The sequence below is a fragment of the Gopherus flavomarginatus genome, chromosome 4 (genome assembly GCF_025201925.1).
Source record: "Gopherus flavomarginatus isolate rGopFla2 chromosome 4, rGopFla2.mat.asm, whole genome shotgun sequence".
Taxonomy (NCBI): domain Eukaryota; kingdom Metazoa; phylum Chordata; order Testudines; family Testudinidae; genus Gopherus; species Gopherus flavomarginatus.
This window is the reverse complement of record NC_066620.1, coordinates 114589801-114613397: the sequence shown is the minus strand read 5'-3', so window position 1 is coordinate 114613397 and position 23597 is coordinate 114589801. Positions and strand designations below refer to the sequence as shown.

The window sequence follows — 23597 nt, the reverse complement described above, 5'->3', positions numbered from 1 at the left end:
ATTGCTTTCCAGAGCAGTCACAATGGTGCACTGTGGGATACCACCCGGGGGCCAATACCGTCGATTTGCGGCCACACTAACCCTAATCCAACATGGCAATACCGATTTCAGTGCAACTTCCCTCGTCGGGGAGGAGTACAGAAATCGGTTTAAAGAGCCCTTTATGTTAATATAAAGGGCTTCGTTGTGTGGACGGGTGCAGGGTTAAATCGGTTTAACGCTGCTAAATTCGGTTTAAACGCGTGGTGTAGACCAGGCCTAAGTAATCCTAGGGTTCTCCTACAAACCTGTTTTCTGTCCCCCGTAGGAATCCTTATCCTTCAAAGGAACATTGAAAATACCACGAGGTAAATCTCACTGCATTTCCCGTGTACTTTCTCTCCATGTACACCTCTACCCCGATATAACGCGGTCCTCAGGAGCCAAAAAATCTCTCCGCCTTACAGGTGAGACTGTGTGTTATATTGGGTTTGGTCCAGCTTCCCTGATGGTGATTTAAAGGGCCCAGTGCTCCAGCCGCTGTGGGGAGCCCCAGGCCCTTTAAATCACCGCCGGAGCTCTGGCAGCGGGGCTTGGGTGGAGATTTAAAGGGCCTGGGGCTCCTTGCAGCAGCCAGAGCCCTGGGCCCTTTAAATCACTGCCGGAACTCTGGCAGTGGGGCTCGGGCAGTGATTTAAAGGGCCTGGAGCTCCACACGAATTCGGATATAATGCGGTAAAGCAACAGGGCTTGGGTGGCACTTTAAAGGGTCCGGGGCTCCCCGCTGCTTTACTGCGTTATATCCGAATTCACGTTATATCGGGTCGCGGTCTATCGGGATAGAGGGATATTGGTTTTCCTCAAGAGCAGCATCTGCCTATGTTATTAGACTGTCATGACAGCAATTTTTTTCTTTATCAATTATTTATTATATTTAAAACATTTAAAGTTCTTTAGTGATTTATTCTCCTTTGCAATTAGAAATAGATATCTCATTTTGTTGTAGGGTTGTTTTTAGTAGGATCAGCATTTCTTTCTACGAAGTACAGCATTCACACTACTCAAAGGGAAAATATAAAAGTTAAGCCTATAAAATTAAAAAACATTTAACTGCAAGCTATCAAAAACCAGCTATTCTAAGACTACAGTATGAGATGCTAAGAGTCTTTATAAGAACACACTGTAGAAAAACTAACTGCTTTCTACTCTTGCTAAAAACAGGAAAGACAGACAGCTGGACACCTTGGGTGGGATTTTCAGAAGGGCTCATCTTTGGCCTAATGTTGCTCCAAGGCTTCCATAGGAACAAGGTTAGGCAGTCACTGAGCACATTTGAAAATCCCATCTTTTATGCATACATCTGAAGAATCTCTATGTTGTGGGTAGAAGTGCCAGAACCTTTAACAGTGTGCAAAAATTAAGTACCCAAAGTGAAATCCTGGTCCCTTGAAATCAAATAGTTTTGCCATAGACTTCAGTGGTGCCAGGATATTGCCCTGAGTTTTGAGAAAGGTTGGAATATTTCTGGAGAGAGAGAGAAGACATAGGGGTATAGGATGAGTAGTGCAGCAGTAGGCATGCTCTGAGAAGCCAAACCAGAAGAGAAAGCTGGAACTGAACTTTTTTTCCCCTTATTGTTAATTTAAGTATTAGTCAAATTAAAACCCAGGAAAGGGGCAATTTTTGTATCTCCACACAGTGTGTGGACATGGTTTAAAGTGCAGGTTGGCAAAACAACTGATCATATATACAAGCCTTCCCAGGAGCACCAACCTATGAAGAGTTTAAAATAAATAAAAAGCTTCTATAGTCCTTGACTTCTAAGACATTTTAACTCGCTTTAATTATTGCACATGCTGATCGTGATCATGCAGTCATTACTGGAGACGTCAGTGGGAGTTTTGGCTATAGCTTTAAAGTAGTGTTTTGTTTGTCAAACTAATCGGTTTTTACTTCCAGAATTTAGATATGATAACTATTAGGTTTTTGTTTCAAAATCCTTTTCTCTCATGAAGTATGCCTTAAAATTGTATGGAATAAATATGACCTGTTGTATTGTGTCTTGCTAGTTGAGTTTAAAATGGGGAGTGAACAAAATAATAAGATTTATTATTGGTTGGATTTAAAATAAGGGGGGAATGGTTGAAAATAATAGCTTTTTTTTCTGTTGGGCAAGAACACAATTTTTTTTCTTTTATGATTGTCTTATGTAAGAAAAATTTTAAGTCAAGAGTAGGAAGAAAAAGATTCTATTATTACTTTTTAATCTACTACACTTAATACCAAAACTACGGTTTACATTACTTTATATTTGTCCCAGACACATCGCTTTTATTCCACATATGACAGTTCTCCCTCAAAATTACTCATCCTATTCCTTCTCAGAACATGATGCCATTGGAAACTCTGAGAAAGCAGCATAGTGCTTTTGTGCCCCTTTAAAAGATTCTTTTACAGTGAAATTGTTATGATGGAACAGCATTTTTTAATTTAATTGAATAGTATTCATTGCACTGGAATACACAGCTTCAGTATCCAATGAAATCAAAAGCTTTGAGTTGCTTCATGCATTTTATGCACTTTATTTTCATGAATATTTTCTTTTAACACCAGAATAAGTTAATATTACAATAAGTCACATATATAATATACAGACAAGTAGGTAAAATAATGTTGTAAAAAAGCATTTCCAATTTAGGACATGCCAATGTGTGATTTCCTGTGCATCTTTAATTCCACCTCCTATGCATTCATTCTGTGCACAGGAGTCTTATGTAAAAATAATGTAATTAGAGTATGTCATCAAGGGTATTCTGCACTGAATAGGGAATTATTCATTCCTTATTATCTTCCCTAGGGCTCTCATTGATATACTATCTCAGTGCCTCACAAATATTAATGAAATTATCTCCTTATCACCCTTGTGATATAAGAGTCGATGCTGAGGTATTCTCCTTAATTTACAGATGGGGGAGTTGAGACAAGCCTGAGGCCACACACTGGAAGAGTGGCAGAGCCAGGATTAGAATTCATGTCCTTCTTTCTTCTGATGCTGTTAATTTCTGCAAACCAAAGTACCTTAATTCTAGCTCCCATTGACATCAGTTGCAGTTGAGTACTGAGAACTTCTATATATCTGTATGAAGTATCTCACGTTGGGAACCCAGAAAATAAGGAATGCACAGTTATAGCCACCTATCAAACTTTTGCATCAGGTGGCTTCCTCAGCATCAAATGGAAAGTCTGTGGAAGAGAGAAATCTCTTTGTGGCTGTCAAAATAAGAACATAAGAACGGCCGTACCGGGTCAGACCAAAGGTCCATCTAGCCCAGTATCCTGTCTGCCAACAGTGGGCAATGCCAGGTGCCCCAGAGGGAGTGGACCTAACAGGCAATGATCAAGTGATCTCTCTCCTGCCATCCATCTCCATCTTCTGACAAACAGAGGCTAGGGACACCATTCCTTATCCATCCTGGCTAATAGCCATTTATGGACTTAACCACCATGAATTTATCCAGTTCTCTTTTAAACACTGTCACCTTCCTTAATCATAAGACCATCTTTTCTCTTTATTTATTTCCCTATTTTATTCTCTACTCACATTCCAATTTCTAGAGCAAATGAGGCAGTGATCCTACAAACAGAATAATTCACTACATAACCCTTAGTAATTCCTAGAGCATCTATTCTGTGCACTGAATGAGTCAGGGATCCCTTGGAAAAAATAGTATATGACCATATAATTAATCACTATCATAATGCATATGCATAATGGGGGCCCAATTAAGGTTGCATGGGCAGGTTATTATGGTAGGCCCCACAGACTTCCCTATACTTTGAAAAGGTAATTTTTATTGAAGCAAGGGGAGGACACTTTCTCCTCCTAAATGATCTATGTTAGAGGAAAATGCAGAAAAGACAATACTGTTTTGGAGTTCCTAAGTTATTCTGGAGGCAGTTTGAGACCCTGTAGCAGTCTAGAAATGGAAGGGTGCAAACAGCTGAAAGCTACCTTCGTTCTCTAGTCCCATGGCTGAAAGTTTTGTGTTGCACTTCCAAGAAGTGCAGTACAAAATCTCATCCTACAGGTTTTGGATCAACTGGAACACTCCCCATCAATCTGATTATTTCCTCATAACCCTAACTTTCTGCTGAATAGAAGATTGCAAACAGTCACTGCTATTGGACAGACCACAACCTTGGTATCTTCTAAGCCAAAATCATTTTTTAAAGCATCATATGTATTACTTACAAGCAGCTTAAGGGAGTTATCAAAATTGTTTTTCATTGCTCTTAACTTATGTGTGTATCACTAGTAAAAGACGCATGTTTCTGTTCTAGATCCAGTTCTGGAATTACAGCTTTAAACCTGATGAAGTGTTTTATGCACCAAGATAAAAAAAATATGCATTTGTTGATCAGGAAGTCAGGAATCCTCCTAATTAAGACACTTCTTGAAAAGATAAAATTTTTATCTCGAAGCATAAAACACTTCTCAGCTTTAAAGCCACATCTGTGAGGACTGGATCAAGAACAGAAACATATGTTTTTCTTCTTACTGGCTTGTCTGTGAATTTAAAACCATTAACAGTTTTTTAAAAACAGTCGAAGACAGTTAAAAACACTTGCAATATAATAGGAATAACAGTACTATCCTTCTCTTTTTACATCTGGTTTCCTTGATAGGATAAACTACATGATTGAATTGGTAACTGGATTATTGGCTCATAAAACAGCACAAGGTTGCTATTATCCCATAATTTTATATCTTTATTAGGGAGTAATGCAGGTCTTATTTGAATCACTGAATTATCTAATAGCTTCCCCACCCCTTACAAATTTGTAGAACTAACCCTAAAGAATAGGGTCTCAATATAATTGGTATAGTCATCATTATAAAATTGTGTAAATAATTAATGTTTGTGGTTATTTACGAAGATAGTTTTAACTTGGTTCAAAATGTAACATCATTTGAGCCCTTAAAATATTAAGAGTACAGTACAAGATATTTACCTAAGTATTAATTCAGGAATTATTTAATCATAACAGTTCACTTGACTTTTGAGACAACATAAAGATAAGCAATATAGCTCTCCTTGTCAAACCTTAGTCCCAGATTTGGACCTTAGCGTCCAAAATATGGGGGTTAGCATGAAACCCTCCAAGCTTAGTTACCAGCTTGGACCTGGTAATGCTGCCACCACCCAAAAAATTAGAGTGTTTTGGGGCACTCTGGTCCCCCCGAAAACCTTCCCTGGGGACCCCAAGACCCAAATCCCTTGAGTCTCACAACAAAGGGAAATAAACCTTTTCCCTTCTCCCCCCTCCAGGTGCTCCTGGAGAGATACACAGAAGCAAACTCCGTGAGTCTAAACAGAGGGACTCCCCCTCCCTGTTCCCAGTCCTGGAAAACAGAATTACCTCCCTCTTCACCCAGAGGGAATGCAAATTCAGACTAGTCAATCTAACCCACACAGATGTCCCTCTGACTTCTTCCTCCCACCAATTCCCTGGTGAGCACAGACTCAATTTCCCTGAAGTTTCCCAGTAAAGAAAAACTCCAACAGGTCTTAAAAAGAAAGCTTTATATAAAAAGAAAGAAAAATACATAAAAATGGTCTCTCTGTATTAAGGTGACAAATACAGGGTCAATTGCTTAAAAGAATATTGAATAAACAGCCTTATTCAAAAAGAATACAAATCAAAGCACTCCAGCAACTATAGACATGTAAATACCAAAGAAAAGAAACCATATAACTCACTATTTGATCTGTTTGTCCTTACACTTGGAAACAGAAGATTAGAAAACAGAAATCACTTCTAAAAGCTGAGAGAAAAGCAGGCAGACAGACAAAGACTCAGACACAAACTTTCCTCCACCCAGAGTTGAAAAAATCCGGTTTCCTGACTGGTCCTCTGGTCAGGTGCTTCAGGTGAAAGAGACATTAACCCTTAGCTATCTGTTTATGACACGCTCCCCAAATTGCAGACAGTGGGGAAGCTCACTGGCGGCGATTTCCTTGTAGAACTTTAAAATAAACAGATTAATACAACACATACAGCTTTACATATACCACTAAGTATATAACTAACAGACTAGAACATTTTAAGAACACTTTTTAACTACTAGATTGTGGGAAACTCTCACGGGAGAGTGCATTCGCTACTTTGTTAGAAGCTCCTGTGATGTGCTGAATTTCAAAATGAAAATCTTGGAGAGCTAAACTGCAACGAAGAAGTTTCTTGTTGTTCCCCTTGGCAGTATGGAGCCACTTTAGTGCAGCATGGTCAGTTTGTAGTTGGAACCGCCGTCCCCAAACATATGGGCGTAGCCTCTCTTGGCCCGCTTCACCTGGTTGGCCAAGTCTTCCCCCAGTAGCATGGGGATAGGATAATTGTCATAGACTGCAAAAGTCCACGTTTTTGACCAGCCCTTGTACTGGACAGGCAGTTCAGCTGTAGGCAAGTCTACAGCTTGTGACATGAAGGGGTAAATTGTCACTTTGGCCTTTGGGTTGATGAATTTGGGGTCAACGAAGGATTGGTGGATAGCTGACACTTGTGCCCCCGTGTCTCTCCACGCAGTAACCTTCTTTCCGCCCACTTTCAAATTTTCCCTTTGCTCCAAAGGTATTTGAGAGGCATCCGGGCCTGGGGATCTTTGGTGTGATGGTAGTGTAATGAATTGCACTTGCATGGTGTTCTTTGGACAGTTGGCCTTGATATGTCCCAGTTCATTACACTTAAAGCATCTTCCATCTGATGGGTCACTGGGCCGAGGTGAGTTACTGGAGACTGGTGAGGTGGAAGAATAGGGCGTCTGTGGCTTTACTTGGGTTGTATGTGGGGTCTTTGGCTGTCCTCGGTTGTAGGGTTTATGGTCGGTGTGCCCCCTGGGGTATTCGTTCCCCTTGACCGTAGCTTTCTTGCTTTCTGCCACTTCCATCCATCTGGCTCCAATCTCCCCCGCCTCAGCAAGATCTTTGGGTTTTCCATCTTGTATGTACCGTGTGATGTCTTCAGGAACACCATCCAAGAACTGCTCCATTTGTATGAGGAGGTGCAGTTCTTCCAAGGTTTTAACATTGTGTCCTGATATCCAGGCCTCATAATTTTTCCCAACGTAGTAGGCGTGTTTGGGAAATGACACATCTGGTTTCCACTTTTGGGTTCTGAAACGCCGACGGGCATGATCCGGGGTTATCCCCATTCTGTATCTGGCCTTGGTTTGAAAAAGTTTATAGTCATTCATTTGCTGCTTAGGCATTTCAGCTGCCACCTCTGCTAAAGGTCCACTGAGCTGTGGCCTCAATTCTACCATGTACTGGTCTTCAGGGATGCTGTACCCAAGACAGGCTCTTTCAAAATTTTGCAAGAAGGCCTCGGTGTCATCACCTGCCTTGTAGGTGGGAAATTTTCTGTGCTGTGGAACAATTATTGGCGCAGGGTTACTAGGGTTGGCTGTGTTTTGCTTAGCCTTTTCTAATTCCATGGCCTGTCGGTGGGTTTCTCTCAGGAGTTCCAACTCTCTCCTGTGGGTAGCCTCTTTTTCTCTTTCCCTCAGCTCCATGTCTTGTAGTCTTTTTTTCCAGTTCTCGCCTGTGTTCAGCTTCTTTGATTTGTTCTTCGGCTTCCATTTTTTTTGTGGTAGGCATGGTTCCTGTTTTTTTGTGTTGGGGTGCCCTCCGGTGTTTATCTTCTGAACTGCAGGCTCTGTTGCCTCCTGGGGTCTGCCTAGCAACAGTGCCTTTTCCCTTTTTTTCCTTTAGCTAATCTTTTCAATGTTAAGTAAACCAGAAAAACCACTTTATTTGCATGTATATAGTGCTGGTATTTGCCTCCTAATGGGAGTGTTATTGTGTGACAAAAGACCCTTTGTCACAGCTTAATGGTTTCTTGCTTAATATGCAAGCCAAAAACTGCCAGAGAGAGCAGAGAAAAAAAAATTCTCTCTGGTTCCTTTTTAAAACCAAACTGTTTCTCTCTGCTAAAAAGCTCCTAGCAGAGAAAAGAAAAATATAATATTCCTACTGGCTTCTGGATTCTATCTTTCCCAACGCTGCACACCATGTCAAACCTTAGTCCCAGATTTGGACCTTAGCGTCCAAAATATGGGGGTTAGCATGAAACCCTCCAAGCTTAGTTACCAGCTTGGACCTGGTAATGCTGCCACCACCCAAAAAATTAGAGTGTTTTGGGGCACTCTGGTCCCCCCAAAAACCTTCCCTGGGGACCCCAAGACCCAAATCCCTTGAGTCTCACAACAAAGGGAAATAAACCTTTTCCCTTCTCCCCCCTCCAGGTGCTCCTGGAGAGATACACAGAAGCAAACTCCGTGAGTCTAAACAGAGGGACTCCCCCTCCCTGTTCCCAGTCCTGGAAAACAGAATTACCTCCCTCTTCACCCAGAGGGAATGCAAATTCAGACTAGTCAATCTAACCCACACAGATGTCCCTCTGACTTCTTCCTCCCACCAATTCCCTGGTGAGCACAGACTCAATTTCCCTGAAGTTTCCCAGTAAAGAAAAACTCCAACAGGTCTTAAAAAGAAAGCTTTATATAAAAAGAAAGAAAAATACATAAAAATGGTCTCTCTGTATTAAGGTGACAAATACAGGGTCAATTGCTTAAAAGAATATTGAATAAACAGCCTTATTCAAAAAGAATACAAATCAAAGCACTCCAGCAACTATAGACATGTAAATACCAAAGAAAAGAAACCATATAACTCACTATTTGATCTGTTTGTCCTTACACTTGGAAACAGAAGATTAGAAAACAGAAATCACTTCTCAAAGCTGAGAGAAAAGCAGGCAGACAGACAAAGACTCAGACACAAACTTTCCTCCACCCAGAGTTGAAAAAATCCGGTTTCCTGATTGGTCCTCTGGTCAGGTGCTTCAGGTGAAAGAGACATTAACCCTTAGCTATCTGTTTATGACACTCCTTATAGTATCATAGTACATTTGTGCAAAGTTAGAATAGGTCTAACTGAGCCAACAAAAACGTTTTGAAATTGATGAAAAATATCAGGCATATTCAGAGTAATACAACTTATTATACAAGTGACATCTCTAATTATACATTCCTGTGGTGGTATTTCACTTATAAATCATTCAATAAAGACCAATTAACTAATCAAATTCTTTCCAAGTTCTATGTGGCATTGGCACATATTTAATCATTTATTTGCCAGTGGTATCAGTGTGAATAGAATTCATTTATGTGTATATTTTTTGAAGTGTATACACAAACTCTCTGGGTGAAATCTTAACTACACTTAAGTTAATGGCAATGGGGCAAGAAGTGTATAAGTAAATTATTTAAAATATCAATAAGTTCTGTTCTTTCAAGAAAAGGTGTGACAGCTGTCTGTATTGACTTCAGTTGGGTTTGGATCCAGCTGTTAAAGATGTGAAAATGAGACCACTGGTGCTAGGTATTATGGAAGCATCATTCATTCATGGTTCCATAGTTAAGGTTGAGTTGAGTTTTGCACTTAAAGCAGGAATTCAGCCACTTTGTTTATGTATGAAGTATTAGTCTTTGAGTGCAGAATTCATTTTCTAAGTGTTTACAAGTACTTGATTAATTAGTGTTTGTGGGCTGCAGGATGGGGTAGATTTGAGAGGTTGGAAGGGAGGAAAATGTAGAGAGGTGCAAGAGGCAGGTGGAATTTGAGGTTTGTGTGCACAGGAGAATGTGGAGGGCAGGAGAGAGTGGGATACAGCCCTAGCTGCTTTTGTAGAGCTCTGATGGTGTCAATGCAGCTTAGCTGGCAGGTGTGCGCCAGCTGCTTTGTGCCGCTCCAGAAGGACATAAAGTAGCTGTAGCATACTGGTGAATATTGTCATAGAAGTTAAAATTTAAAATAAACTATTTAAAATTGCTAATTCATATCTTCAAATCATTAGAAATATCACCTGATAACTTTTTTCTTTAGATTTCTTGTTTACTCTTTATGTATACATTTTTTTGATTAAACACAACCAAAAAAAAGGAAACAAAACAACAAAGGGCAAAGAGTGCATTCAAACAAACAATGAAGTATGTATTTCCCTAGTTTAACGTGTTTGGATTTCTTTGCAGGTTAAGTTGACTCTGAGTGTCCTACATTTATTATGCTTGGCATTTTACCTTAAATTACTGCTGTGTACTCTCAACTTTAATGTCATGTTAACATCATTTTGGTCTAGTAAAATGGCCATGGCTCTGTAGTTAGGGTTGCAGTAGTCATTACACCACTGATCTCTTAAGTCACAAAATGTGCATACTTCAAATTACATCATTTGATGCAGTGATGTGGGTTACTCATTCTATTGGAGAAGGTATAGAGACAGAAGATAATTAAGGTAATGCCCATCATTTAACACACTGTAGGGAGCTGCCTGCTTTAAGTCACTTTGTGTATTTTGTTTAACCCTAAAGGAGTTAAATGGACATTAGAAAAAAGATAACATTATGATAATTACATAATAATCTTTTTCCGCTAGCTGCGTAATGAGTATCATTAATAGTAATCTTTAAATGAGTATTATGTGTTTTTGTTCTGTGTTCTATAACCACCTTTCTAATATTTACATCCAAAAGTTATCTTTTGCTGTCTATTTAAATAGCTGCTTTCATTAAACATTTTTAGCTTTTCTTCTGCTTTGTTTTCAGAACTTTTTTTTTTCTGGCAGGAGCTGAAGAATTATTACTTAAATATGTGTTTCTATTTGTGTGTTTCAACTAGTTTCTGCTTTCCAAAATGACACTATGCATGTTGAAACACAAAGTAAAATCCTGGCCCCATTGGAGTCAGTGGGAGCTTTGCCATTGACTTCAGTGGGGCCAGGATTTCACCCAGAATATTTGTTACTACTGAACATGCTTTGGAAGTAAGAATTAGATCATGACGCTTTTTTCTATCTTTCTTTCTTTCTTTTTTTTTTTAAATGTAGAAACTTCAATTGTAATTTAAAGGGAAGATACTTCTATTGTGGGTGGAAAGAAAAAGAAAAGTTACCTCCATGGAAGATTCTCAGGATTTAAATGAACAATCAGTAAGTACAAATTCAGTGAAGTTTTATCAAAGAAATTGCCATAGTGTTCTGTATGCCATGTTCAAAAGGATGCCTTCAGAAATTTCTCTTTGAGAATGGATGTGAGAATTGTATCAGTACTGGTTTCTTTGAACAAAAAGACCCTGGGGACCTTCTGGGAATCTAGGTTCAAATAACATTTTAGGTCAGAGGTGAAGTGAGTTTTCTGGTCTCACCGTTGTCTATTCTTGCACATTACAAAATCACCACACAGTTCAGCAGGGTTTGGCAGAACTGAAATAGTAAGCGTTGATGGACATAATTGAGGTACACTGGAAGAGCAGTGGAGACCTTGCATAGCATCTGTCTGCATTGTGTCTGGCTCAAATCATTCCATCAAAATATACTTTCATATTGTCTGTATTGTGAATTCACACACACACAGAGCTATTTCAGTGAGGTTAAGATCTGATAAATGTTAACATTTATAGAAAATTAAGGCTAATATTTCTTGTCTTACTAGTTATGCTGGAGGAAGATCTTACATACAGTAGGCCAAATTCTATAGATATATTGGTACATTCCCACTGAAACCAGTGTATTGCACTGGTATAAATGAGAGCAAAATGTATGCTGCTATACATAGGCCAGCAACGTGTGTTCATGAAAGAACTGGTAGCTCTAACTCTGCAACTCATTGCTTTTACTTTGCAAGATCTTTTAGAACATAAGCATATTATAAGCATAACAATTTTTGTGGGAGAAGTTTAAAGCATGGAACATTTAATTTAGCAAGAAAGGGAGCAATGTGTACAAGGTTCCTTACCATAAAGATAAGGACGTTTATTCCTTAGGCTGCATATTAACTCCCTCGCTACCAAAGACCATTCACTTTATTGCTGAATAATTACCCTGCATATGGAATGCCTATTCTAAATTAAATAACTTGGGGCTCTATCATGACTCAAAAACCTTCACATGAACGATAAAAGGGAGGGCCCCCTGTTCCATGCAGTGAGTGTTCCATAGTCTGGAGACCTATTTAAGGGGGTGGGGGAGGGCTAGAGCTATTGGTTAGTTGGAAGAAGTGGGCAGGTGAAGGGGGGAAGTTGTGCATCATCTTCCCTTGGTCCTGCAGCGATCATCCCAAAAGATAATATAGGGGATTCCCTCCATAGTGCTGGAGGGAGCTGTGGCCAGGACAGTGCATGGTAGTGCTGCTACAATGGAGCTTAACTGCTAAGTACCGGGAACAAGAGCTGCAGGGTCGCTGGACTGTTGCTGAAGTGCAGTCACTGTATGGAAGGCTTTGGCTCATTCTGATCTTCCTCGGACTCCAAGCATCTGAGGGGATCAGCAGAGACTGGGGACTGGTTCCATGTCCTATGTTGCAGAGCATGCAGAGAATCCTGCCTCATCCTCCTTTGACAGAAAGATTAGGAAAAATCTTGGAGATTTCTTGTCCTTTTTCTCTAAGGAGTAATTGGGTGGCACAATATTTTTATGTCTGATACATTCAGGTACACCATCTGCATAATGGACTAGTTGTAACATTTTATTGTAACACAGACTTTTGTAGGTAATAAGAGTGCAGAGAAGAATCTGAGAACAGTACTTTCAGTTTTTCATTCTTAAAATTTCAGTCAGAACAAAAGGATTTCTTCCTTTTTGGATAGTGGGGAAAAATAATTCACTCCTCGACTGACAACCTTAACTATAAATTTTTATGCTGAAACATGTTTTCATGGGTGATTTAAATATCCTTTAAAATAATTGTTGAAACATTGTGGTGGTACTACATGGTACAGCTGTATTTATCTAACATAGGGGTTCTCCAACTTCGTTGTGCCGCAACCCACTTCTGACAACAAGAGCCCAGGAGTAGGGACTGAAGCCTGAGCCCGGCCGACCCCTGCCTCCCTGGGCCAGGATCAAACCAAACTCCAAGGGCTTCAGCCCTGGGGAGTGGGGCTGTAACCTGAGCCCTTCTGCAGTGGGACTCAGTCTTCGGCTTCAGCCCGAGGCCTCTCAGCAAGTCTAACACCAGCCCTGGCAAGCCCATTAAAATGGGTCGCGACTGACTTTGGGGTCCTGAGCCACAGTTTGAGAACTGCTGATCTAACATATTCCCAACCAGAACTCGAGTGTGTAAGAATTAAATGGCATCTTATTAAATAAAGTTATATAAAGGTCATAAATAACTTTATAAGTAAAGATTCTTATCTTTTCATACCTGAGGTAATTCCTCTGTGCAATTGCCTAATTAACAGAAAATAGATCCGTATATTTAAACTTAGTACAAAAAGATGTATATTATTGGTCATGATGGTTAAACTGTTTTTGCAACATTGGATGTTTGATAAGTGCATATTTAACAGCCTTTTAAATATTAAAAGTAGTCTAATTTCCATAATATTCTTCATAGTTAAAATGTAGCTTTCAAATATTATATGAAAACCATCTAACAAATTACAAGGTGAGGTGAAAGTTGAGCTCTGATAATTATTGTATATGGAGGCAGCACTTGCTGTCATTACACTGTTATTAATGGTATAATGCTTAATGGCACAGAGGATCATAGATTCAAGGCATGATTTATGCTTTTTAGCTCTGCTGACATTATATGTGGTGGTGGTGTTAGTATTACACACCAATAGGCCCCAACAGATTTCTGGGTGCCATCATGCTAAGGCAGTAGTAAGAAATAGTCCCTGCCCTGAAGAGCTTACAGTCTAAATCAAGGGTTCTCAAACTGGAGGTCCTGACCCCTCAGGGGGTCGCAAGGTTCTTATGTGGGGGGTTGCAGGCTTTAAGCCTCCACCCCCAATCCCCGCTTCGCCTCCAGCATTTATAATAGTGTTAAATGTGCTTTGAATTTATAAGGGGGGTCGCACTCAGAGGCTTGCAGTGTGAAAGGGATCACCAGTACAAAAGTTTGAGAACCTCTGGATAGACAAGACAGACAGACAGGGTGGGAGAAAGGAAATAGTTTCCTCTGGTGCCTAACAAAGTAGTGCCACATTGTCAGGGCCGTCCTTAGGCATAGGCAACATAGGCAGCTGCGTAGGGCACCTGAAAATTTGGGGCACCACTGGGTCTTTGTGTCCACCCGCTTGTTTTCCTATCCATGTTTTGACCCTTTCTGCAGGCTCCCACAGATGGCTGCTCTAGCCTGGCGAGTCTTCCTTGGGAGGGAATCTAGTAGTTAAAAGTGAAAAAACCTCCAGCCTGCCAGACCTATTAGCACAACATTGAAACTGTTAAAGAGACATTCAAGGGGTAATAAAACCATTTAACAGGCATTTGCCAACCCCAAGGTATATACTGACAGGTTTCAGAGTGGTAGTCCTGTTAGTCTGTATCAGCAAAAACAAGGACAAGTCCTTGTGTCACCTCAAAGACTAACAAATTATTTGGGCATAAGCTTTTGTGGACTAGAACCCATTTCATCAGATGTCCACGAAAGCTTATGCCCAAATAAATTTTTATACTGTCAGTTTCTGACTTTACTGACAAAAACAGTTGTGCATTAATGTAATATTTACACAGAACATGTCAGTCTACAGGACCTTAGTTTAAAATTTGCTTTAAAAATATTTCATTAGTGAGCTGGTGAAGATTATAAAATCACATTTCTAAAAAATGCTTGCATAGAGTTTTAGATGCACAATCATCTTTAGCCTTAAATGTGTGGATCTTCACACATAGTTTTTTAAATAAATCCTTCAAAAGACCTCTCTTATCTAAAATACACATTTTAATTACTATAGTTAAAAAAAAAGTGCTTCCAAGTCTTCCTGTCCTTTCTGTCCATCCCTTCACCACCTCTCCCCCCACTCCTCACTGAAGAGAGCCCTTAAAGGGACAACAGTCCTTCCCTTCCAGATAGCTGGACAAAGAGTTCCCTTTCTTTACTTCTGACTGTCCGACAAACTAGTTTTAAAAGAACCCTCCAGCAAAATCAGTACCTTAGTAAGACAAAATCCTTGTTATACCTAAAATCTTTGGAAACATATTTTTTAAAGTTGTTGAAATTTCATAACCATGTCTTTTGTTATGGAGATCACACAAAGTAAATTACTGTTCCCTTTTTCTAAAAGCAATGAACATTGTTATGAACACACTAAATCTCTCTGATTAATTTAAAAGAATGTCTTTGTTTCAGTGAGTTAAATATGTAGTAATCTGGAATGCTGGCTTAAGATTTGAGTACATTTAAAATATAAATTCAATTTAGAAATACTGATGAAGAAAATGTAAAACAGAGAAGAGCTGCATCATGTATTCCATTATATGTAATGTTGTATTCAGCAGGACAGCTGACTCACCCTTACTATGAAGTTTTTGCAAATAAATCTCTGACAAACTTCAGGGCATATCAAAAAACCTGTGACTGACATTTTTTATTCCCAAATTTTAGTGCTTTTAATTTAGGTACTTTCTTCATGTCCATTCTGCATGAGGGAGAGTGCATGGAAGTCTCTGCGGGGAACTGTGACTCTCCGCCACCATGAGGCAGGCTGGGCATCTCATTATCCTTTGCTGTCAAGTCCCTCCTCCCCCTCCCCCACCAGGCTGTGAGCTTGGGCTGCCATCCGGCATAGGGGCACCAGTTTAATAATACTGCCTAGGGCCCCATAAATCCTAGGACGGCCCTGCACATTGTTCCTCTATGCTGCCAATGCAATTGTTATGTGCTGGGCAGTGGCTCATTTTAGTCCAGGACAGCACTATATTGGTATTGCGTGGGAATGCATTCTTTTGTAACTGTTTTATTGACAGATGATGATGATGATGGATTGCTTTACATTTAGAAGTTCTCAGAAATGACAGGTTGTTTGTTCAGAGTGACAGGAGGGCAAGACAAATAAATTTTAAATCTGTGAACCATTGCATCTAAATTAACCTTATTTTTATTATGCAACAGTCTCAGCAAGAATTCAACGTGATCACCGTTAGTCCTAAATTGCTTAGTACACCTCTGCCTCAATATAATGCTGTCCTTGGGAGCCAAAAAATCTTATGGCATTATAGGTGAAACCGCGTTATATCGAACTTGCTTTAATCCACTGGAGCCCTCCCCTCCCCCTGGAGCGCTGCTTTACCACATTACATCCGAATTTGTGTTATATTGGGTCACGTTATATTGAGGTAGAGGTGTAGTATATTTTTGAAATGGTTGTCCCATCTTCCTGAGCCAAACGTTGAAGACTGAAAAAGCAAAACAAGGTAAAGGGGGAAAAACAAAGCTATATGAAATAATTCTTCCAGGTGGTGTCAGCTGCAACAAGGGCCACGTTCAATATCTAGGAGTTTTTCTTAACATTACAAAACAGGACTGGCTTGAGCCCCCATCCAGTAATCTGGGAAAACTGAACACCACCCCTAGGCACCTTGATAGGTCTGTCTACAAAGAAAAACATACTTCTGGTCAGTCAGCAAAGAAAAACCTGCGGCTGGCCCATGCCAGCCAACTCAGGCTCACAGGGCTCGGGCTGTGGGGCTGTTTCATTGCTGTGTAGACTTTCAGGCTAGAGCCCGAGATCTGGGACCATCCCACCTTTCGGGGTCTAGAGCCTGGGCTGAAACCAATACCTGAACATCTACACCTCAATTAAACAGCCACTTAGCCTGAGTCAGCTGGCACAGGCCAGCTGTAGGTTTTTAACTGCAGTGTAAACATACCCTAGGATTTCAGTCCAGCAGGTAGAAACTCCTGTCCTCACCCTCTCTAATTTCTACTTGGCTTTGGCATCACCACCCCCTCAATTAGGGCATGCTAAGTATATTTCTGCTGCCCTTTACTCATGCAATGAGGATAAAAACATTTCATTATCTCTGCATTCAATAGTAAAGTGAATTATTACCTAAAACAGGCAAAATTGATCACTTTGCCATAGCAAATCTGTCTGCTGGTCACTCAGGCATAGTATTCATGTCTATGCAAATATGGTCTGTTGCTGAGGTCTTTTCCACCAGTTCATCACTTATGCATGACTAAAAAACCCATGAGCCACTTATGTATTTATGGGCTGAATAAAATGATTGAACCACCAGGTTTTCAAAAGTAATTGCCATAAAATAGAAAACAATCACTCTAAAATGGACAACGCTAAGGTTTCCAGGCCTGTCATAAGTATCAGCAATTTTTTATTTCAGTGACCACGATGTGCTGTTGACTCCTTAGGGAGTAGAGAAACAATGTGGATAAGGTAATATCTGTTATTAGACCAACTTCTGTTGGTGAAGGAGACCAGTGTTTTGATCTACACAGAGCTCTCCAGCTTCTTTGGGGAGAAGATTGTGTGTGTGTGTAGCGGTCCCACCCCAAGGTTTTAGTAAGTCACTGAAGAAGATTGTGAGGTGTTTTGGGGTGCATTGTCAGCCATAGGCTGCCTATATTCATTTTTATTTTTTTCATCAAACTCAAAATACTGTAAACTCAGTGTCTGACTGTGGCACTGAATGACAGTGAACTGGTCATAATTCAACCCAAGTAAGGCAGGTGGGATGGTGGTTGGAGGGGAAACTGAGCAATGGGTATGTGATGCTGGTTGGTTGTGATGAGTTATTTGGGTTAAACCTTATCTAAACTGTTGTTGAAGAATTGCCACTTTGAGATCTGTTATTGAGTGACCAGAGCGATTGAAGTGTTTTCCTACTGGTTTTTGAATGTTCTGATTCCCACAAATCTGAGATCAGGAATCATAACATTAAAAAAACAGTAGGGGAGCACTTCAATCGCTCTGGTCACTCAATAACAGACCTCAAAGTGGCAATTCTTCAACAAAAAAACTTCAAAAACAGACTCCAAAGTGAAGCTGCAGAACTGGAATTAATTTGCAAACTATATACCGTCAAATTAGGCCTGAATAAAGACTGGGAGTGGTTGGGTCATTACAAAAACCTAAACTTAATTTCTGCAATACTAATTTCTCCCTACTGTTACTCACACCTTGTCAACTGTCTGTAATGGGCCACTCTCTTATCACTTCAAAAGTTTTTTTTTTCCTCTCTTGGTATCCTGCTGTTAATTGATTAATCTCATTAGACTGACCTAACACTTAGTAAAGTACCCGCATCCTTTCATGTATTTATACCTTCTCCTGTATTTTTAACTTCATGCATCTGATGAAGTGGGTTCTAACCCACAAAAGCTTATGCCTAAATAAACGTGTTAGTCTCTAAGGTGCCACAAGGACTCCTCGTTTTTGTTTTTTTACTATTCAGGAAAGTACTTATATATGTTTAAATCCTGTTGACTTGAAATAGTTTTTCTCTGCAGCCATAAAGGTTACAAACCTTTTTTTAAATGGAAACTGAAATACTTGTATAATCACCTCATCTAGGAGTTGGAGCTTTAAGAAAAATACAAAATGCTGCAAGATTTGTGATAAATTCACAGCGGTTGGTGATGCTGAGTTAGAGAGAGTCAGGAAGGTGCTCCCTGTCGTCCATGCAAGGGAGACCAGCACTGCTGGATAAAGTCTTTGGTTGAACTAAAACATGTTGGTGTGTTTTAGAGACAACAGTAGTATGTCTACAGAGAAAAAGTTCTTCACAGGCTTGAAGCCTTCTAGCATAGGTAACAATAGCAATGAAGACTGTGCAGTGGGAGCTTTACAGTGGGCCAGAGAGCTGAATGCATACTTGGGGTCTCGCATGTACTAGCTGCACTGAATCCTGCATTGTACTGTCTTCACTGCTCTTGTTACCCCCGCTCGCTGAATTGAAGCTAGTGGCGCTTGACTAGCCCATGCACAGCTTTTGCTGCATAGACATACTCAACAGCTTATTCATTCAGATACTTCTGATGCTACGTTATGAAAGAAAGCAGTGGAGAAAGGTTAACGTAGGACCATTTGAAAAGTAAGGGAGGAAACCTTGATAAGAGAATTTGAGTAGCTGAGAATTGAAGAGTTTTGCAAAATAGTTTGTTCATGTTAGGAGACCAATTAAATTAGAAATAAAGAACTAATGTTTAACGCTGAGGGTGATTAACCATTGGAACAAATTATCAAGGAAAGTGGTGGATTGTCCATTCTCCATCTCTTGGAGTCTTTAAATGAAAACTGGATGCCTTTCTAGAAGAAATGCTTTAGCCACATGCAAGTTATTGGGCTCAATAACTGGGGAAATGTTATCTCCTGTGCAATACTGGAAGTCAGGTACCTTCTGGCCTTAAAAATCTATAAATCTATGTTCATATAATTCTGCTGAACATTGAGGTAGGGGCTGAAGATGGCCAATGGACTTGTGTACACCCCTAAAAGCCTTAAACCTTAATAAATAAATGTGTGTCCTACAAATAGTTAAACAAGGATCTGGCTATCTCATTGTATATATTCACTCTGTGTTACCAAGCATGCATATCAGAGAGAGTTCATATTATCTCTATCTTTAAGGGATAACAATGTGAAGCAGGAAAATGCAAGTTACTTACTGTGCTTGGTTTTGTGCACCTTAGCACTATAGAGATGTAAACATTCTGAGGCATGCCCAAGGAAAAGCAAGTCATATTTTTATTTATTGCTCTAGTAGCATAGGTGATCATGGTGTTTTACAAGCAGATTAAAAGACCAGGAGCCAAATTCTTTGTTGGTTTTATATCTCATACAGTAACCCATTGGAACTCTGTACTGATGAAAAGGGTTTAATAAAGGACAGGATTTGGTCCACGATCCATGTCCCCCTGAAGTTTATAGTCTACTAACTCTGTCCTGCAGAGAGCCCCACTGACCTCAGTACTGAGGCCTCTGTTCTAAATTTAGATCCATCAAATTATGACAAGACTATGGTGGCTAGTAGAGGAGGGATGAAAAACTCTAAAGGCATAATCCATCAGTGCTCTGTGCCTTATGTATTCATTTATACTAGTGCAATGGGACTGTAAAATGCTGCCGTTCTGATTTGGCAGTCTTTTACACGCCCTTCGCTCATGGTAAATGACTGAGCCATCAGTTTCTACCTTTTAGAAATAGCTGCTGAATTGATCTGCATATGGAAGATCTCAGCTGCTATAGGACAATAGGCAGAAGAGCTCAAAAGGACACAGGTTAAATTAAAATAACTTGTGCTTAGTTTTGTTAATAACGATACCTTATAAACTTAAAACTACAATCTGTTTTGAAGTGGAATGTTTTTGAATAATTTTGCAACCTTTTTGGTTAATTGTTGCAAATGACTCAGTCTGTGTATACATCCTGGTATTTGGAAACTCCTCATACCAGTGGGATGATAGCATGGTCACAAACTGCTCCTGAAATCTATGTACACTCTTTCATTCAGTCTCAGAAGGAATAGAATTTGATTGAGATGAACAGCTGTTGTGTTTGCTGACATGTCTGTGTGATAGCTTGTAATATATACTCTTTATTGTGTCATGTCACTAATGTATTTATTTTTCCTATTATTATTATTTGTGCTTTAAACTATGCACTCATGGTACATTTCAAATCTTTATGCACTGCCTGAGAAGTTGCCTTCTCCTCCTATGTTGGTGCCACGGTGAAGGGTTTGGTGCTGTAGCCAAGACCTTCTCTTTGTACTATCTTGGAGTGCAGTATGGAGAGACCCTGTACTGCTTGTTGCCTGGTGGGAGAAAAGGTTCCCTTCACCCTATGCTCCAATCCCATGTGACACAGGGTCTAGCAATATGTAAACTCATACATACATATAGACTCTCAGGCTACCAGGATGTGGGCTGTCTAGCTTAGTGATCAGTGTGTGGGAGTCAGGCTTAGTGATTAGAGTGGATGTCAGGAACTGGGCATCAGAAACCAGGAGCTGGGGTCAGAGGTGGTGGTCGTAGTCAGAACCCACAGGCAAGGATCGAGCCAGGGCTCAGGAACTGGGTTCCAGAGCCAAGGGTCAAGCTGGAGGCAGTAGTCAGAAGCCAGAGCCAAGGGTTAAGTTGGAATTACTTAGAGCAAGAAGATTAACAGACAAGATGGAGGTCTCAGGCAGGGACAGGGCAGAGACAAGGCTGGGTGCAAGGTAGGGGAAGCAGGAACAAGGCAACAAAGGAGTAGTCACAGAGGTGGACATGAGCACTGAGTAGCCAGTGAGCTGCTGCTGCCTTAGAAGCCAGTTTTCTGGTTCCACCAGCCAAACAGGGAGTCTGCGTGAGTTGCCTGGGGACTAGCTCTGATTCCTGCCAGTATCTTCCCCCCCCATACACACACACCTTGAGTGCGCTGTCTAGGAATCTTGGGGCCTTGGTTTTTGGGTTATGTGTGGTGGAAGACAGGCAGGGATAGATGTGATGTTCTTTGAGTGCTTACACATATCCATTCCAGTGTAGGTGTGTGCGTGCCCCGAGCACAGTCGCCATAAATGTTTCCCTCAGTGTTACATGTCAGGTCAGCTCTGGGGCCTCTGGGACCGTGTGCTCATGACACTGGTATAAAGGACCTGGCACCCCCCTCAGTTCCTTCTTACAGCCCATGATGGTCACTGGATCTGTTCTGCCTTGCTGTTGAAAGTTTCTCATTGGACTTTGTTTTTCCTGTTAATTGTATATATAGTTCCCTTTATAGTTTATATAAATAGTTAGTTTTTCTCCATAGTTAGTAGAGCTTAATGTGTTTCCGGTGCTGAGGCATGCCTCAGTCACCAGGTTTCAAGCGTTGTGTCTCCTGCAACAAGGCTGTGCCCCTGAGTAACCCACCCTCGAGATGCTTGAAGTGCTTGGGTGAGGCTCACATTGGGAACCACTGCAAAATCTGCACGGCCTTTAAGGCCCATACCAAGAAGGACCAGGAGGCAGGTTGAAGTCCCTGCTGATGGAGGCAGCACTGAGGCCTTCCTCGGAGCCGTGCCAATCGGACTTGGCACCAAGAACCTTGGTGTTAGTGAGGAGAACTCCTTCCACCATATAGGAGTCTCAGAACCTTTTGCCAACCCTCGTGCTGAGGAAGAAGCAGAAGAAGCCACTGGCCAAGAGGGACAGACACAGAGAGCAGAGCAGGGTGCAACCTATGTCAGCCCTCCTCTGCCCCAGCAGCCCAGCGGTCAGTGCTGTTGACTCTGGCTCCAGAAGATCCGTCGGCACCAGAAAGTGGGTGTGGTACCAGCGCTCTTGCGATGCCATCCACACCAGAGGCATTCACCACCATCAGTGACCTGCTTTTGCTGTTGGTGCTGGTGTCACTGGCTGTTCAAGGGTCGGTGATGTCAAGTGCCAATGGGAAGGAGCCATGCAGCCACCGGTCACGGTTCAGTACCAGGCTCCATGGTACTGTTGAAAAGGAAACCATCCATGTTGGCCCCACCATGCCTTCCCCACCTCGGCACCAATCTCTGGCATCAGTGGGAATTGTTCCTCCATAGCTGCCAGGCAGAGATTCCCCGTCCTTGGAGGTGGGGTTGTACTATTCCCATCCAAGAACTGACCCCAACATACCACCAGCCATCCCTACCCACTTGGGAATGACATCGGAGTTCTTGGCTTCATGGGCAGTGGCCAGTGTCCATGCAGTGGCCTTTTTTGGAGCATTTTCCCCATGCAGGGGCCTCCATTGAGGCACTTCTATTTAGTGGCCTCTGAAAGAGGGGCACTGCCACCCCTGAGGGCAGCACCTGATCTGGACTCTGGTACTGAGCTCGGCACTGAGTGCCAGGAGCCAGCACCACAGGATCCAGTCAGTGTGGAAGGCGAGGAGGAGCCTTCTCCGGATGAGGTCATGTTGGGAGCAGGCACGTCACCTTTCTATGATGACTACTAGGCCCACCAGCAGTTACTGAAAATGGTGGCCCAAAATTTGTGCTTACAGGTGGTGGTAGTAAAAAAGTCTTCCCATAATCTGGTCGGCATCCTGATTGCAGCTGGCCTGTCAATTATTGCTTTCCCTCTCAATGAGGTCATTATGGACCCAGTGAAAGCCTTGTGGCAAACCCCCTCTTCCCTACCTCCCACAGCTTACAAGGCTGAGAGGAAGTGCTTTATCTCTGCTCAGAGCCGTGAGTTTCTATATATTTATCCCCCCTTCAGGATCTGTGGTGGTCTTCGTTGCCATCAAAAGGGATCAGCAAGGTTTGCAAGGAGTGACTCCTAAGGCAAAGGACTCCAAGTAGCTGGACTTGTTTGGTAGAAATGTCTACTCCACTGGGAGCCTGCAGCTTAGGATCGCTAACCAGCAGGCGCCGCTGGGCAATTATGACTTCAGCATGTGGGACTCCATATTGAAGTTCAAGGATATGCTGCCATAGGTGGCCAGGATGGAGTTCTCCTTACTGGTAGAGGAGGGGAAATCCATAGTGAGGGATTCCCTGCAAGCAGCTCTTGATGAAACGGATTTGGCAGCCAGGTCTGTGGCATCTACAGTAGTCATGCATTGGAATCCGTGGCTTCAGTCCTCCAGCCTCCTGCAGGAGGTTGTGCAAACCCTTCGGGACCTTCCCTTGAGGGTACTTCGCTCTTTTCAGAGATGACAAATGCAAAGCTTCATGGTCTGAAATACTCCAGGGCGACCCTTAAGTCCCTGGGTTTATACACCCTAGTGACTTTGGGGAAGCACTTAAGACTGCAGCTGTGCTCCTGGTTCTTTACCCATATGACCTGTTTACCCACAGAGGAAATGGAGCAGGGCAGT

General features: G+C 41.5%; 1 protein-coding gene across 11 annotated transcripts in view; it reads left to right on the top strand.

Annotated features, from left to right (window-relative positions):
• EYA4 (EYA transcriptional coactivator and phosphatase 4) overlaps positions 1–23597 on the top strand; it is a 243987-nt gene that overhangs the window by 15219 nt on the left and 205171 nt on the right. For all 11 annotated transcript variants that reach the window (XM_050949625.1, XM_050949624.1, XM_050949620.1 and 8 more), the window contains exon 2: positions 10924–11025. In XM_050949625.1, the coding sequence (XP_050805582.1) occupies positions 10993–11025 (33 nt within the window). In that variant the 5' untranslated portion in view covers positions 10924–10992. The remainder of the gene's footprint in view (positions 1–10923; positions 11026–23597) is intronic.